Raw genomic sequence first — 16,707 nt, 5'->3', positions numbered from 1 at the left:
AAGAGGAAACCGTGGAAGGCAGCTGAAGGGCTTGGTCCCTTGGATGTACCAAACACCTATGGAAACACCAAAAAAAAATTAAAAAAAAAAATTAGAGATCTTAAAGGATTTCAGAGTAGTTTTGTGGAGAAGGAGGAAGGGAAGGTGCTCTGAGGACCTCCAGGATCAGCATGAAGTGGTCACCTGAGTCTGAGACAAGGACTGGCTCCTCTTTCACCTGATTCTGGCCCCACATCAAACCCAAAGTGAGGCAGAGGAGCTCCCAGCTGGGTCAGATCTCTTCTTGGCCACACATTGCTTGCCCTTTCATCTGTCACCAGGCTGTTACCCGTGAGCAGTGACAGCACCAAGGCTGGCAGCAGCCCTGCCTTTTGGGAGAGGTTTTCTCCATGACCCAAAATTCCCCTGGAGCAGTCACTGATGGGAAAGTCAATTTGTCATCGACCCGAGCAGGTTCTGGGGTGTGTGAGAACGGGGCAGTGACCTCTCCACGGGCTGCAAGCCCTCTGGTGGCATTTTGTGGCCACGGCTACCCTGTGTTCAGCAGGTCTGCCCAGCAAGCCCTGGTCCCCAAGCCACAGGAGATGGAGATTTGCTTCAACCTATACTTGGAGTAAAGAGAAGAGAGGAGAGGAGAGGAGAGGAGAGGAGAGGAGAGGAGAGGAGAGGAGAGGAGAGGAGAGGAGAGGAGAGGAGAGGAGAGGAGAGGAGAGGAGAGGAGAGGAAGGAGAGGAGAGGAGAGGAGAGGAAGAGGAGAGGAGAGGAGAGGAGAGGAGAGGAGAGGAGAGGAGAGGAGAGGAGAGGAGAGGAGAGGAGAGGAGAGGAGAGGAGAGGAGAGGAGAGGAGAGGAGAGGAGAGGAGAGGAGAGGAGAGGAGAGGAGAGGAGAAGAGAAGAGAAGAGAAGAGAAGAAGAGAAGAGAAGAGAGAAGAGAAGAGAAGAGAAGAGAGAGAAGAGAAGAGAAGAGAAGAGAAGAGAAGAGAAGAGAAGAGAAGAGAAGAGAAGAGAAGAGAGAGAAGAGAAAGAAGAGAAGAGAAGAGAAAGAAGAAGAGAAAAAGAGAAGAAGAGAAGAAGAAGAGAAGAAGAGAAGATGTCTGCCACCCAGGTCTGATGGGCACCAGCATTAGAGATGGTCAAAAAAATGTAGATTGTGAGTGTAAACCCACAGGGAACCTCAGCCCAGCCTTTGGGCCAAGATGAGGCACAGAGAAGCATCAGCATCCACAGCAGAGGGGGGGGTGAGGAAGAGGAGGAGGAAGGTTTGCTGCCAGCAGCAGGTGATGTGCTTGCCATAAGCTCTGCAGATCCATCCCAGCTTGAGCTGAGAGAGCCCTGGATGAAATGGGGCCAGGAGGGAGCTGGAGGTTCAGCACCTCCCATCCAGGTCACCCAGCAGGGATTTGGCTCAGGGACACAAAACATGGGAGCTGCCTGAGCTCTGCTTGCAGCTCATTGAGCAGCTCACACAACAACAAGGGCTGACACGAAAAGGGAAGGGATGAGAGGAACCTGACTGCTGGCACAACCTCTACAATCAAAGTTGAGGTGAGCATTAACTCAGATGAAGGGCCCAAATTCTCCTGCTGATGCTCTAGGACATGGACTTCTTTGGATCGCACTTGCCAGGCAGCAAGATTCATCCTGCTAGCACAAGAGCTTCCTGGAGACCAGCAACAGAACCAGTTTCACTGGTGAGGAACCCAAGGCAAGAGCAGCCAAGATCCAAAGAGGCAAGAGAGGAGCTCTTTAGCATCTGGAAGGAAAGAGAAGAAGCAAACAGAAAGTGGGCAGCAGACCTGCACCCTGCTCCTTGGGTCCATCTCCTTGGTGGCTCCAGAGCTTACAGAAGCTTTAGACCTTTGTTGGGTTTTCAAATTCCTTCCAAGCTCAGAAACCTGGGGGCTGCTGTGGCTTTTCATGATATTCTGATCTCAGTGTCTTCTGAGAAGGTCAGGGGGTTTCCTAGTGAGTGTTTGAGCAATTGTGAACTTGGACAAGGCGAGCTGGGGATGAGCTGGAGATGTTGCTGTTGGAGGTCAAAGTGTAGAAAAAGGACCAGAGGATGCTGGTTTCACAGAATCACAGAATATTAGAGGTTGGAAGAGCCCTCCAAGACCACCCAGTCCAACCTTTGACCAACACCTTTCCACACTCATCCTCCTGCAACTCTGCACCTAAAGCCCCTTGCCCTGAGCATCTCATCCTGCAGGACCACCAGGGGCTCAGGAGAGATGAGCCACATGAACACAAGGACACAGAGAAGGGACACTCAGGGGACAATGTTCCTCTCCTCTTGGCAACACAAGGCCCCTCAGAAAAGCCAAAGTTCCTGCTTGCTAGCTGTCTGCTGTCACATCCAAAAATGACTGCAGAGTGGGTGAGTCCTCTCCCTATTTGCACAGTGACCAATCCAGAGGAAGCTCTTAGTACCTTCTGAGTCCCAAGATATTCTGGTGCCTCCCCTAATAAACATGATGAGTTCCAATTAAAATCTCATTACAGCTCTAATTACAGCCACTCTAACACCACCTGGGTTCATTCCCCACTAAGCTCATAAAATATCCCATCCATTACATTTCTCTCCGTGTTATAACACGAGGAATGTTGCACCACTCACACCCTGAACTGGGTTATGGGGTTGCCATCTACGTGGTCTCCTCTCTGTCCATCAGCTTCCTCCATAGGGTAATTCCATGTCCAGGGACCCCCCTCCAGTGCATGGACAACCCCCCCTTTGGCTCCACCAAGCCATTTCCCTGACAAGATTGCACCAGGACACTGCAGCACACTCAGGGCTGATTCACACGCTGGTCTGGCTCTCCCTCCTCCCAGTGATGGAGAAGAATCCAGCCAAGCATTAATCAAATTAATTTGGTTGCAATGGATTGTCATCTAGAGAGAGCTAATGACAAACCTGGCTGGGCAACCTGGAGCTCTAATAGCAGGGTTGGGGCTGTGTCTCATGCTTTCACGTGGCTTTTGGGTTTTTTTCATGAGTAATTTGTGTGCCCACAGCATCTTCAGACCTTCCCACCATTCACCTCGGAGGTGCTGGTGCCCATGTAAGGGCCCTGCTCACCAGGTAGAGGGTGCTGCTTGCCAAGGGTGAAGGACACCCACTCCCCATCAGGACATCACTGGTGTCACCCCCCACGAAAGCCCCCAGGGCACCTGCGTGGGGTGCAGACCCAGAGCAGTGCTGGGCTAGGACAGCCAGGGACACCCCAGTGACCACAGGGCTCTGTGCTGACTTAGCCATGGATGTGGTTTTTCCATTGCTCTCCTGGGATGACCCTTCCCAGCCCTGGGCACCGAGGGGAGAGCTGGAGCCACCCTGCCCATGCTGGGGACAGAATTTCACCCAGACTCTGGGGCTTTTGTGTCCTCTGGTTTGGGGGATGGCAGGGGACAGCTCTGCAGCCTTCCCCACCCCTGTTCTTTCCCAGCTTTTCCTTTTCTGCCGTTTACTCCTTCTTTCCCTTGGTAAGGCTTTAGTGTGACTGAGGACACGGAATTGCACAAAGCAGAAGTTCACCCAGCTCACCCTGAGATGTGGAGGAGGAGATGGGGGGGACAGCTGGGAACCCCCCCCAACAGGCATTGCACAGGTGCCTTCCTCACCCCCTCCCTGCACCCACCTATGTCCCACCTCCCCCCCTTGCAGATGCCCCCTGCATAGCCCCTACCCCATTTTCCAGAAAGTTGCCAACCCCTTCACCTTGGAGATGCCCTTCCCCCCCTCCACACGCCCCTTCAGGACCCAACCCCTGAGTGGTGGTGATGGGTTGGCTGGGTCCAACCCTTGGGATGACAGCAGTGCCAACAGCCCCACCCCAATGGCCACCCCCAAGCTGTCACATCCCAAAAGCAGTGGGGGCAAACCACATCCCATCTATCACCTTCAAACCACCACATCCCAATGGTCATGGTCACGGTCAAACCTCTCAGCCCAAAATGCCACAACTGCTTTGCTTAGCCCAGGATGGTCAAATCATCACATCCAGGTCCCCACAAACCAACTCCCACCCTTCATTGTCACTTCTCAACCTCAACATCCCCACTGGTGGCCTTGCCTGCCTCATTCCTGAGGTGCCCATCAATGGATGGAGGTGGCTGGACATTTCATCCCACTATGTTTGGGATGAGGACAAACCCCCAGCTTCATGACCACCAGGTTGCCATCTCCTCTTCCCTTCCTCCTCTTCCCACCAGGTTGCCATCTCCTCTTCCCTTCCTCCTCTTCCCACCAGGTTGACATCCCCTCTTCCCTTCCTGTGCCACACTCCTCACATCCATGGCTCTCCCACCCCACAGGAGGAGGAGCTGTGGAGGAGCAAGGTGGCACCTCCTAAGAGAAGGAATCAAGGCCACCTTCTTCCTCCTCAACCCCAGTTGAGCAAATGGTGGCTCTGGGTGATTTGCACCATGGGACAGAGCATTGCCACTCCTTAGGGCAGAGAGCAAAGCCTGTTTTCTCTCTCCTGGGGACACTTAAGTGAGAAGATGACACAAGGATGACTTTTCATCTGTCTGCAGTTTATTGGCAATGAAAGAACTTGGAGAAAAAGGGGTGGTGGTAGAAAGCAACCATGCAGCAGGGTTCACATAGCAGTAGACTTGCAATAAGGCCCTACATCAGTCAGGGGTAAAGGAGAAAAAGGAAAAGAATCTATAAAATATTAAAGCTGCCAAATGACTCCACCAAAGGAAGGTGGACACCTCTGTTTCTCACTCCTAAACCTGACTATGAGACATTATCACGGTTCTCCTGCTCAGGTGAATTCCTCATCTAGCTGCAACATTCATGTGGGTAACATGCAGGACACATGGAAGTGACAAGGGGGACACCACCCTTGAAAAAGAGACCTTCAAAAGGGAAAGGAAAGAGCATTTTCATCCACACTCAGAAGAAGAACAGCACAGAAGATGCTCGGGTGAGCTCTGCAGCCCCTGGTTCCCACCCCTGGAGACTGATGGAGGATGGTGCCTGACTGGGAATCTCCCCATGGGCAGGATGGTGGAGGTGGCTCCACGGGAAAGAGGTTTTTGGGGGGGTTTTTTGCTAGGTGGAAGGGGCTGTGCTGCTGGCTGGAGCGTGGCAAAACTGCCCCATTCCTTGGAGGGCCTGAGACCAGGGCTCAGTATTTGACACCTGAGGACTTGACCATCGTGGTGGTGACACATCTCCTCACCGAGGAGGAGCCACCCCCTGCCACGAAGCTGCCACCTCCAGAGCTGCAGATTCTTCCACTTCCAGAGGAGAAGCCACCGCCGAGGATTCCTCCTCCCAAGCCACAGCTGCCACCAATGATGCTTCCTCCTCCCACGGTACTCACTCCTCCTCCTCCTCCCAAGCCACTGCCGGCTCCAAAGCCACCAGCTCTGCCACCAGCAATGGTGGTTCTGCCCACAACAGCTGCAAGGGAAGGACAGGGTGACTGTAGGCCCAGTGACACCCTGGGAATCCTCATGAAACCCAGGGTAAGAAGCACCCTGCAGAGATGACCACGTGTGGATACTTACAGACGTTGACGTTGGACGGGTTGTCTCCACACAGCCTGCGTAGGGACAGGAAGAGAAGTTGTAAATCCAATATATATAGAAAGCCCTGAAACTCCACACCAACCCCAAGTGCTCCTCTTACATCCTCTTTCATTCAGCATCACTCAGAAATATTCCCTGTGGGGACATCACCTCTGCTTTGGGCTTAAAAACTCAGGTGGAAAACACAAGGAAATGAGGTTCTGATATGAAATGGGATGTGAGAGAGAAATAAAGCTCAGTCTGTGCTAAGGAAAGGCAACACCTTGGTCAGGTCAGCCTGGCAGCAGGACTCACCTGTTCTCCTCCCCCTCCAGCAGCTTCCTGTACATGGCAATCTCAACGTCCAGCGCGATCTTGATGTTCAGCAGCTCCTGGTACTCCTTCAGCAAGCGAGCCAGCTCCTCCTTGTCTTTCTGCAGGGCACATTCCAGCTCCTCCAGCTTCCTCCTGGCATCCTTCAGGGCCATCTCCCCACGCTCCTCAGCCTCTGCAATTGCTGACTGCAGCTGCTGGTTCTGAGGACAAGAAAAGCACTTGCTCAGTTCCTTTCTGCTCACCCTCCCCTGGAGCATCCCAAGCCACAAACTGCATGGACAATGGGCAGGAACCATTGCCCTGCTCCAGAGGACCTGAGTTCCAGTGACCACTGAGTTCACCTCTCACACCACCCAGCTTAGATGACACCCAGCCTGGAGATGCTGAGGATCCCCTACCTGCTTCTTGATGCTCTCAATCTCAGCTCGCAGCCTCTGGACACTCCTGGTCAGCTCCTGGATCTCTATCTTGGTGTTGCGGAGATTGTCCCCGTGCCTTCCAGCAGTGCTCTGCAGCTCTTCATACTGACAGCATGGAGACCAAGCAACCCATCAGTGTCACGGCCTCCTCAGAGCTCAGCCAGACCATGCCCAGGGGGGCAACAAAGATCAGAGAGTGTCCCAGGTGCCTTCAGTGCTCCCCAGCTCACCTGGCTCTGGTACCACGCCTCAGCTTCAGCCCGGCTGCTCTGAGCGATCTGCTCGTACTGCCTCCTGACCTCCTCGATGATGCTGTCCAGATCCAGGTGACGGTTGTTGTCCATGGACACCACCACCGACAGGTCCCGGCTGATGTTCTGCATCTGGGACAGCTCCTGCAACCCAGACAGCACTTCTCCTCAGCCTCTGCCCAGGGCACCAAAGAGCAGCCCCTCCACAACAACTCCAACCTTTGCCCACCTCCCCTTTGCCTCCCTGCAACTCCAGGCAGACCAGGAGAGCTCTTACCTCCTCGTAGATGCACCTCAGGAAGTTGATTTCATCCGTCAGAGCTCCCACCTTGGCTTCCAACTCCACTTTGGTCATGTAGGCACAGTCCACGTCCTAAAGGAAAGATCAGGAGGGGCAACAGCTTCATCCCATGCCAGCAGAACCTCCTCTTGGAAGCTGCTGCTGCCTCTTTCCAAGGTTTTGGTCTCTGTCCCCCCAGCCCCTCTCCTGCTGCCTCTGCCTCTCACCTTCTTGAGCACCACAAACTCATTCTCAGCAGCTGTGCGCCTGTTGATTTCTTCTTCATACCTGTGGAGGGGACAAGACCAGAGGAGTCTCCTGCCTGGCTGGACACCCTATCTCCCTTCTCCCTCCTCCTGTCCCAACACTTACTTGCATTTGTACTCCTCCACGTACTGCCTCATGTTCTGCAGCTCTGACTCCAGCTGTCCCCTCTGTCCCATCAGTGCCTCTACCCTCTTCCTCAAGTTCTGGATGTAGCTCTCAAAGATGACATCGAGGTTTTTCCTGGGAGCCGAGGGCCCTTGCTGCTGGAGGAGCTCCCACTTGGTGGAGAGGACCTTGTTCTGTTGCTCCAGGAATCGGACCTGCAAGCCCCCAGAGGGAGGTGTGAGACATTGCCCTGCAGAGACATCACCCAACTCCAACCTCCTGATCCCTGGGAGGCCAAGGGAATCATTCCCCAAATCCCTAGTTGGTCTGTGGCCAGCTGGTCTTGGCCACTTTCCCAAGAGGAAGATTTCTGTCTTCTTTCTCCTCTATTTTCTGCTATCCTTGAATTTCACCTCCTGTTTAAGGACCTCTTGGAATGATTACATTCCAGATTTATGGAATATCATCATTTCCAATTCCAAATTCTGACCCACAGTTATATTATTCTGACCCCAGATTAGTTTTTTGCCTTGCAGTGAATTAAACTCCTTGTGTGTCCATATCACAGAACATTCCTCCTCTCAGACGGAAAAATATTCAATAATTATTTCTTATAAAAAAAAAAAAATAACCATGAAGCATATTTTTAACTCATGTTCTATCAGTGCAGACAGTCTGAAGAAGTGCCCTGAACTCCGTGCCTGAACAGAAATGAGGAGCAGCCAGGAATTCATGGAAAGATGATTCCTGGAGAGGAAACTGCCCTTGAAAAAGGAGAGACTTGAAGAAAGCCTCAGGACAGCTGAGTGCATTGTGACCACTTTGGGCTGACTGCACAGAGAGCACTAGAGAGAAAAGCTGAGCTGGAATTTGGAGCACCCAAACCTAGAGAAAGTCCTTTGGGTTGTTCTCCAGGTGTGAATTTTTTGCATATTCTTAGGAAAACTCAGTGACACCTCTACAGCCTTGCAGCACCGCCAGCCCTCAGCTGAGGACAACATTTCCCTCTCCTCAGCACAGGAAAATTCCTTCAGGTTCCCATTCCCAAGCAACCACAATTCCAGCCTCTCACCTTGTCGATGAAAGAGGCAAACTGGTTGTTAAGAGTCTTGATCTGCTCCTTCTCCTGGCACCTCACTTGTTGGATCTGAGGATCGATATCAACGTGGACCGGCCGCAGGAGGGTTGGGTCAACCTGCACGGGTTGGATGCCTCCAGGGAACCCAGGACCACCTCTCCCGGGACCACCAAAGCTGCCTATTCCTCCACCAATGACACCTCCTCCAATGCTGCCAAATCCTCCTCCATAGCCTCCACCAAAGCCACCAATCCTACATCCACCGCCATAAGAGCCACCCATGGAAATCCTTCCGCTGCCACCCAAGTTATGGAGGCTCCTGCTGCTAAAACCTCCACAGCGTCCGCTGCCTCCGACTCCCCTGGATGTGGAGAAGGAGCTATAGCTGATCCTGCTTCTGGACCCACATCCTCCAAAGCCACCACCAACGGCAGAGCAAGAGCTGTAGCCCCTTCTGCTTCCTCCTCCAAAGCTTCTGCAGATCGACTGGCGGGACATGGCTGCTGCTTCCAAGCGGAGCCGAGGAGAGCAGAAAGACCACGGGAGCTGCGCTGCCAGGGATGGATGCAGAGAGGAGTGTGCCCGCTCTTCTCTGGCTCCACAGCTCAGGGCATTCCCTTTTATCCATTTCTGGAGGTGGGCTGGGTCGGCAAGGGCGTGAAGAGGAAATAAATGTTCTGTCTTTATCAGCTTGGTGCGGTTAACAGATTTTTGCCAAATTGTTGACTCCACCCAGAAATGCGCTTTGCGAGGCAGAAGGGAGGAAAAGTGCAAGAGCATTGCAGTAGGTCTCAGCGACTCCCCTATCTTTATGGCATCTGGAAAAATATGTTTTACAGGGATGTAGTTATGTCATTCCCTCCTCCCACCTCTCTACCTGTTCTTAACGACTTTGCAGTTTGTCTGGATCCGGATCTTCTGCGCTGCCACTCAGCCTCAGCGTTTTGGTGAAAACTGACGAGACTGAGACTTTCACAACTCCTCCAAGCAGATCCCAAATCACCTTCTTAAGCAGAAAACTCCTGGTTCCTTTCCAAGAGGCAGTTTTCCAGCGCCGAGCAGAAATACCACACATTAACATTTAACACTGGTCAGCATTTCTTTTTTAATCCAGAAAGGAGGTGCTTAGCTCCTTTCATCAGAGCATCCACTGGGGTGGGAGTGCCTTCTCCCAGGGCCCATTCCTGCCAAGTGCATCTCCCAGAGTGGGAGTGAAGCAAAACCCTCAGCAGCAGAACTGGGAAATGGGAGAGAACAGGGATGGCCAAGCTCCTTCCCTGTGCTCTGCAGATGGGCACAGGGATCACCCAACACACGAAGGAGGTAATGGTGACTGAAAACACAAAGAGCAGGGAAATTCAGGCAGGGGTAGCAGTGACTTGCTAAAATAATATTAATTTTTTGTCTTCAGTTGGGAAGCAAATGATTAGGCTGAGTTCACCAGTTCATTGTAAAATAAGGGGCAACTAAAACTTAGGGGCACTTCTGGTGCTTTCTTACAAAACAACCATCCCAATCCTGCAGCGTATGAAGTGTGCTTCTGGCGCAGGACATCTTTGACCACAGTCAATTTGGGATGGAAAAGAGAAGAGGTCCTGGCCAAAATTACCTTAGAAAAATGTATTTTTAAGAAAACAGCATCTGCTTCAAGCTGGAAAACAATAAAGTTTCATTTCTTCCACGAGCAATCTGGCTCTGAAGTAGGAAGTTCACCTGAAAGACATCCTGTAGATGTTTTCTGAGTCTCATTAATCAAATACACATTTTAGTAACAGATGTGAAACTTAGGGGGAAAACCTTCTTTTTAAAGCCTTCCAAGCATTTCAGCAGTCTGGATTTATTCTATCTCTAGATTTCCAAAGTGAGAGACACACATCTCTCTGGATTTTCACAACCACAAATAAAACTTGGACAAAAAAATGTTGTTTGAAAGTCTCACCAGGTATCAGCTCTGCAATCAGGGACACATCAAAGCCTTTGAACAACCAATTGGCTTCCCAAAGCCACCACAGGAATCAGAATCAGAAATGCCACTGACTGCCACCAAGAGTGAGGCTGATGGACACCACAGCTCATCCCAGACTGGGGAGGAGGGGAGTGCAGAATGGTCCCCTCGAGGGACACAGCTTGTGGGTGACCAAGGGTTATCCTGTCCTTTGGGAGAGAACTCATGGTTGGAGTTATCGTCCCCTTGATGGACACAACTTGTGGGTGACCAAGGGTTGTTCTGCCTTTGAGGGACATAACTTGTGGGTGGCCAAGAGTTATCATGATGGACATAACTCATGGGTGGCCAAGGAACATCCAGATGTGTCTGGCTTGTCCTCTCCAGCCTGCAGCTGGAGAGCAGGCAGCCATCCCTCCTGCACTGAGGGGACACCTTCCCTCCCAAAACCAGGAGAACTGAAGGAGGAGGGTCCTGGGTCTCAGTTGTCTTCCCAACGAGGGAGAGTTAAGTGCTCCCAGTGGGCAGAACCAGGGAGGGGCAGGGTAGAGAAGACCTCCTTCTCTCTACAGAGAGCATCTCTTCTCATGGCCTCCCTCCAGGTAGCCAAAGGCACAGAGTTGCCTTGCTGGGCAGGCAGCAGGGCTCGGTTGGCACTTCCCACGTGGCAGCTCCACAACGAGGGGGAAGATCTGTCAAGTCAGCCAAATGCCTGCATGCTGACCACATCCAGCACCTCCAGATAAGACGCCCAGATTGAGTCACTCTGACGTCTCCAGACGAGATGGGAAGATTATCCCAAACCTGGAGACACTTCAGCCTCCTCCAGCTGAGGCTCCATCCCAAGCCTGGGCTCCGGCCGCTCCTTCAGATCTCTTACACAAGGAGCTGGGAGCAGCAAAGTCATCGGCACCAGGAGAGGTGTGAGCTCTGCAGAACGCCCCGTGGAGACCAAGCCAGGCTGCACCTTTGCATCTCACACAGCCCAGAGGTTCTGGCAGTGCAGAGGAGGATGTCGCAATGACTCCAAACCCTGCACTTCCGACTGCAGAGACGAGGAGAAGCAGAGCCTCAGCACTGAGAACAAAAACAGGAGACTCTTGGCCCAGGACAAACCCCAAAGTGCCCTTGGCCCAGCCCCAGCTTCTCACAGCCATTGCCTTCTCAGTGGCTTCTGCTTGGGCCAAGCCCATCCAACTTCTCCCCATCCAACTGGGGACAACGTCTTCCCCGCTTCTGCCGGGATTCCGAGTGTGTAAAGTCCTACACGTAGAGTGAATTTGATTTAAGTCCTTCTTGGGAGAGCCCTGGAACCATTCCCTGGTGCCTTACCTGGACCTCTTCCTAAATCTGCAGCTTCCTGACCTGCTCTGAGGACAGTGGCTCCCAGGAGTTTGTTGTGGGACTTTTGAGCCACAACTGAAAGAGGTTTCTGCCTTTTTGATCTCTTCTCGTGGTGAGGGACCTGAGGCACAGATCAAAGCCATCATTAGCATTCTGCTCCCGTTCCCCTTCCTTCAGCTCAGCGAAATCTCTCCCACTTGCTCTGGGAGTACAGAGAACACACCAGGGGCTCTTCACTGATGGGCAGTGGGACCTGAGCCCTCCCAGCCCTCCACACTCCCACTGTTGGTCAACAAAGAGCAGGATGAGTCCCTGATTCTAAAGCCCTCCTGGTGCTTGTAGGGTGCTGAGCTGTGTAGGCTGCCTGGCTCCAGCCTCTTGGACACCATGTCCATGTCTAAACTTCCAGGCAGCTGTAAACCTCCCTTCCCATCTCTGCCCACAAAGAACAACTCCAGCCTTCCCCACCACAAAGCAAAGTCCACGACAGAAACTCAGATGAGCTGACAGCAGCAGAGAGACAGGATGGTTCCTCCCACCCTTCTGCTTCCCTTTGAGGAGAGGAAAAGCCTCTTCTCTTTAGTAAACTGTGAAAGGAGCAGAGGGAATCATAGAATCACAGAACTGGCTGGGTTGGAAGGGACCTCAGAGCTCATCAAGTCCAACCCTTGATCCACTCCCCCCGTGGTTCCCAGCCCATGGCACTCAGTGCCACATCCAGGCTCTTTGGAAAGATCTCCAGACACGGAGAATCCACTACTTCCCTGGGCAGCCCATTCCAATGCCTGATCACCCTCTCCAGAAAGAAATTCTTTCTCATCTCCAACCTAAACCTCCCCTGGCACAACTTGAGACCCTTTGTGCCCTCTTGTCTTGCTGAGAGTTGCCTGGGAAAAGAGCCCAACCCCCCCCTGGCTCCAACCTCCTTTCAGGGAGTTGGAGAGAGTGATGAGCTCTCCCCTGAGCCTCCTCTTCTCCAGCCTCAACACCCCCAGCTCCCTCAGCCCTTCCTCACAGCAATTCTGCTGGATCCCTTCACAGCCTCCTTGCTCTTCTCTGGACCTGCTCCAGCACCTCAATCTCCTTCCTGAGGGGCTGAGGGGCCCAGAACTGGACACAGGACTCAAGCTGTGGCCTCACCAGGGCTGAGCACAGGGGCAGAATCCCTTCCCTGGACCTGCTGGCCACGCTGTTCCTGAGCCAGCCCAGGATGCCATTGGCCTTCTTGGCCACCTGGGCACACTGCTGCCTCCTCTTCAGCTTCCTGGCAATCCAGACTCCCAGCTCCCTTTCTGCCACTCTGTGCCCAGCCTGGAGCTCCCCATGGGGTTGTTGTGGCCAAAGTGCAGGACCCAACACTTGGAATGTTGAACCTCATCCCCTTGGGATCATCCCAACTCTCCAGTCTCTCCAGGTCCCTCTGCAGAGCCCTCCTGCCTTCCAGCTGATCCACACTCCCCCCCAGCTTGGTGTCATCTGTGAATTTGCTGATGATGGACTCAGTAATGGATGGAAGAATCACAGAATTGATGGAAGCTGCTCCAGGGGAGGTTTAGCCTGATGGGGATGGGGTTGAAACCGGGCCTCTCCATAAAGGAGCCCACGGGTGGGCAGCCCAAGTTAAGAGCCAAATCATCAGCCCAGGTGAAGTGTTTGTACACCAACAAACAGGAGGAGCTGGAAGCCATGGTGCAGCAGGAAAGCTGGGATGGAGTCACCATCATGGCTGGTGGGATGACTCCCATGGCTGGAGTGCTGCCATGCGTGGCTCCAGGCTCCTCAGAAGGGACAGGCAGGGTAGGAGAGGTGGAGGGGTAGCCCCGTGTGCTAGAGAGTCTCTTGACTCTGTAGAAGTTGAAGTCAGAAACGATAAGGTTGAGTGCCTGTGGATCAGAACCAGGAGGAAGGCCAACAAGGCTGACATCCTGGTGGGAGTCTGTTACAGACCACCCAATCAGGATGATGAGGGGGATGAATTATTCTACAAGCACCTGGCAGATCTTTCAAACTCCTCAGCTGTTGTTCTCATGGGTGACTTTAACCTGCCAGACGTCTGCTGGGAACTCCACACAGCAGAGAGGAGGCAGTCTAGGAAATCCATAGAGTGTCCAGAGGACAATTTCCTGCTCCAGCTGGTAAATGAGCCTACCAGGGATAGAGCCCAGCTAGACCTCCTGTTCCCTAACAGAGAGGGGCTGGTGGGAGATGTGGTGGTCGGTGGACATCTGGGACTCAGTGATCATGAAATAATAGAGTTTTCAATACTCAGGGATGTAAGGAGGGCTGTCAATAAAACCTCTACGTTGGACTTCTGGAGGGCAGATTTTGGCCTTTTCAGAAGACTGATTCAGAGTGTACCCTGGGAAACAGCCCTTGGAAACAAAGGGTTGGGTTAGGGTTAGGTTAGGGTTAGGGTTAGGGTTGGTTAGGGTTAGGGTTAGGGTTAGGGTTAGGGTTAGGGTTAGCGTTAGGGTTAGGGTTAGGGTTAGGGTTAGGGATGGTCGTACTTCAAGAAGCAAGTTTTGAAAGCAGAGGAGCAGCTGTCCCAGTGTGCTTCCCCTCCCCCAGAGGGGAAGAGACCTGTCTGGCTGAACAGGGAGATTCTGAAAGAAGTGAGGGTAAAGAAGAGAGCCCACCCATTATGGAAAAAAGTGATAACTATTTAGGAAGAATTTAGGAATAGGGGTAGGTTATGTAGAAAGAAAATTAGAGAGACAAAGGCACAACTTGAATTGAATCTTGCCACCTGTCAGGGTTTAACACTGACTCAACAATGAAACCGAGTACCAGATGCTCTCTATTAACCTCTCTCTCCTCCCTGATAAAGAAAGGAGAGAGAATAAGGGAGAGAGATTGATGGGTTGGAAACTAAACTACACAGCTTTAATGAAACAGTGATGATAAATAGGAAAAATTACTGAAAATTTAGTTTCCAACCCATCAGTCTCTCTCCCTTATTCTCTCTCCTTTCTTTATCAGGGAGGAGAGAGAGGTTAATAGAGAGCATCTGGTACTCGGTTTCATTGTTGAGTCAGTGTTAAACCCTGACAAGCACCTACAGGATGGAGACGGTGATCCTAAACCCGGCACGGGGTTAGGAAGGACAGGTCCTGTCTGACCAACCTGAGCTCCTTTTATGATCGTGGATGAGGGGAAGGCTGTGGATGTGGTTCACTTGGACTTCAGCAAGGCCTTTGACACCATCTCCCGTAGGATTCTCCTGAAAAAGCTGTCAGCCCATGCAGGAGCACTCTGGGCTGGGTTAGGAACTGCTGGAGGCCACCAGAGAGTGGTGCTGAACGGTGCTGATCCAGTTTGTGTCCCCCAGGGATCAGTGTTGGGCCCATTTGATATCTTTATAGATGATTTAGATGAGGGGATTGAGTCCATCATCAGCAAATTCACAGATGACACCAAGCTGGGGGGGAGTGTGGATCAGCTGGAAGGCAGGAGGGCTCTGCAGAGGGACCTGGACAGACTGGAGAGTTGGGATGATCCCAAGGGGATGAGGTTCAACACAACAACCCCATGGGGAGCTCCAGGCTGGGCACAGAGTGGCAGAAAGGGAGCTGGGAGTCTGGATTGCCAGGAAGCTGAACAGGAGCCAGCAGTGTGCCCAGGTGGCCAAGAAGGCCAATGGCATCCTGGGCTGGCTCAGGAACAGCGTGGCCAGCAGGTCCAGGGAAGGGATTCTGCCCCTGTGCTCAGCTCTGGTGAGGTCACAGCTTGAGTCCTGTGTCCAGTTCTGGGCCCCTCAGCCCCTCAGGAAGGAGATTGAGGTGCTGGAGCAGGTCCAGAGAAGAGCAAGGAGGCTGTGAAGGGATCCAGCAGAATTGCTGTGAGGAAGGGCTGAGGGAGCTGGGGGTGTTGAGGCTGGAGAAGAGGAGGCTCAGGGGAGACCTCATCACTCTCTGCAACTCCCTGAAAGGAGGTTGGAGCCAGGGGGGGGTTGGGCTCTTTTCCCAGGCAACTCTCAGCAAGACAAGAGGGCACAAAGGGTCTCAAGTTGTGCCAGGGGAGGTTTAGGTTGGAGATGAGAAAGAATTTCTTTCTGGAGAGGGTGATCAGGCATTGGAATGGGCTGCCCAGGGAAGTAGTGGATTCTCCGTGTCTGGAGATACCTAAAAAGAGCCTGGATGTGGCACTGAGTGCCATGGGCTGGGAACCACGGGGGGAGTGGATCAAGGGTTGGACTTGATGAGCTCTGAGGTCCCTTCCAACCCAGCCCATTCTATGATTCTATGGTTCTGTGATGTCAGGAAACATTTTTTTACTCAGAGGGTTGTCAGGCACCGGGATGGCCCAGGACAGTGGTGGAGTCACCATCCCCAGAGGCACTTAAAAGGCATTTGGAGCTGGTCCTTTAGGACATGGTTTGGTGGTTGACTGTGGTGTGGTCAAAGGTTGGACTGGATGAGCTTGGAGCTCTCTTCCAACCTAAAACATTCTGGGATTCTGTGATTTCAGCTTCAATCACTGTTCTTGGGTCTCTGCTGGTTTGGCTGTTTGGCACCAGCAGCATTCCTGCACAGCTCCCATAACTGCTTGTGGTTCCAACCAGCCCTGGGGGCAGCTCTAAAAATCTGAAATCCAACAGAGAAATCGATAAAAAATCCTTCCTGCAGCAGCAGAATTTTTGGATGTTACCAGACAACCATGGGAAGATGTGACCTGGGCAACAGAGCAAGACAAAGCCTTGGTTCAGATGAAGGCTGAGCCCTAACTATTGGCACAGGGTAACCTGTGGCCTCCTTGCTGACACAGAAGGAGCTGGAACCCCTCTGTGTTAGAGGTATCCAGGAAGAATATATGAAAAGAAGGATTCCAAGGATGGGGTATGTCACAACCTGTCCCAAAATTTAGCACCTTCTGTTTGAGCTCCCAGTGCTGCTGCCCACAAATTCTGTGAACTGAGCATCCAGAACCAACCACTCTGGGTGTGGGCTCCAGATTTGTGGCCCAGAAATAACAGATATGCATCAATAAAAGCAGCCTCCAAGCTTGGACTCGTGCTTGGCTGTCTCCACACCCGTCGGGTTCCCTCAAAGCTCAGTCACAACAAACACACTGAGCAGAACCACCCACACCTTCCAACAGCACCAAAACCCCCCGATTGCCAAAGCAATGACACAAAAACCTCCTGAATGTTCTCTGCAATTTA

General features: G+C 52.5%; 1 protein-coding gene across 1 annotated transcript; it reads right to left on the bottom strand.

The window, feature by feature from the left end:
- Positions 1-5,136: 5,136 nt before the first annotated feature.
- LOC103528978 (keratin, type II cytoskeletal 6C) lies at positions 5,137-8,755 on the bottom strand. Its single transcript, XM_008494390.2, has 9 exons — positions 8,252-8,755; positions 7,180-7,394; positions 7,035-7,095; positions 6,805-6,900; positions 6,507-6,671; positions 6,256-6,381; positions 5,837-6,057; positions 5,522-5,556; positions 5,137-5,414 (listed from the first exon to the last, which is right to left on the bottom strand). Exons 1-9 carry the CDS (start codon positions 8,753-8,755, stop codon positions 5,137-5,139), a joined length of 1,701 nt encoding a protein of 566 aa, XP_008492612.2.
- Between the last annotated feature and the right edge of the window lie 7,952 nt (positions 8,756-16,707).

This window comes from Calypte anna, unplaced genomic scaffold (assembly GCF_003957555.1).
Source record: "Calypte anna isolate BGI_N300 unplaced genomic scaffold, bCalAnn1_v1.p scaffold_87_arrow_ctg1, whole genome shotgun sequence".
Taxonomy (NCBI): Eukaryota; Metazoa; Chordata; class Aves; order Apodiformes; family Trochilidae; genus Calypte; species Calypte anna.
The sequence above is the reverse complement of the archived record's forward strand: the minus strand, read 5'-3'. Positions and strand labels throughout refer to the sequence as shown.

Coding starts and splice junctions, on each gene's coding strand:
- LOC103528978 (XM_008494390.2), bottom strand. CDS start 8,755: ATGTCCCGCCAGTCGATCTGCAGAAGCTTTGGAGGAGGAAGCAGAAGG. Junction 7,096..7,179: donor GTGGAGGAGTACAAATGCAA/GTAAGTGTTGGG, acceptor TCCCCTCCACAG/GTATGAAGAAGAAATCAACA. Junction 6,901..7,034: donor AGTTTGTGGTGCTCAAGAAG/GTGAGAGGCAGA, acceptor TCTTTCCTTTAG/GACGTGGACTGTGCCTACAT.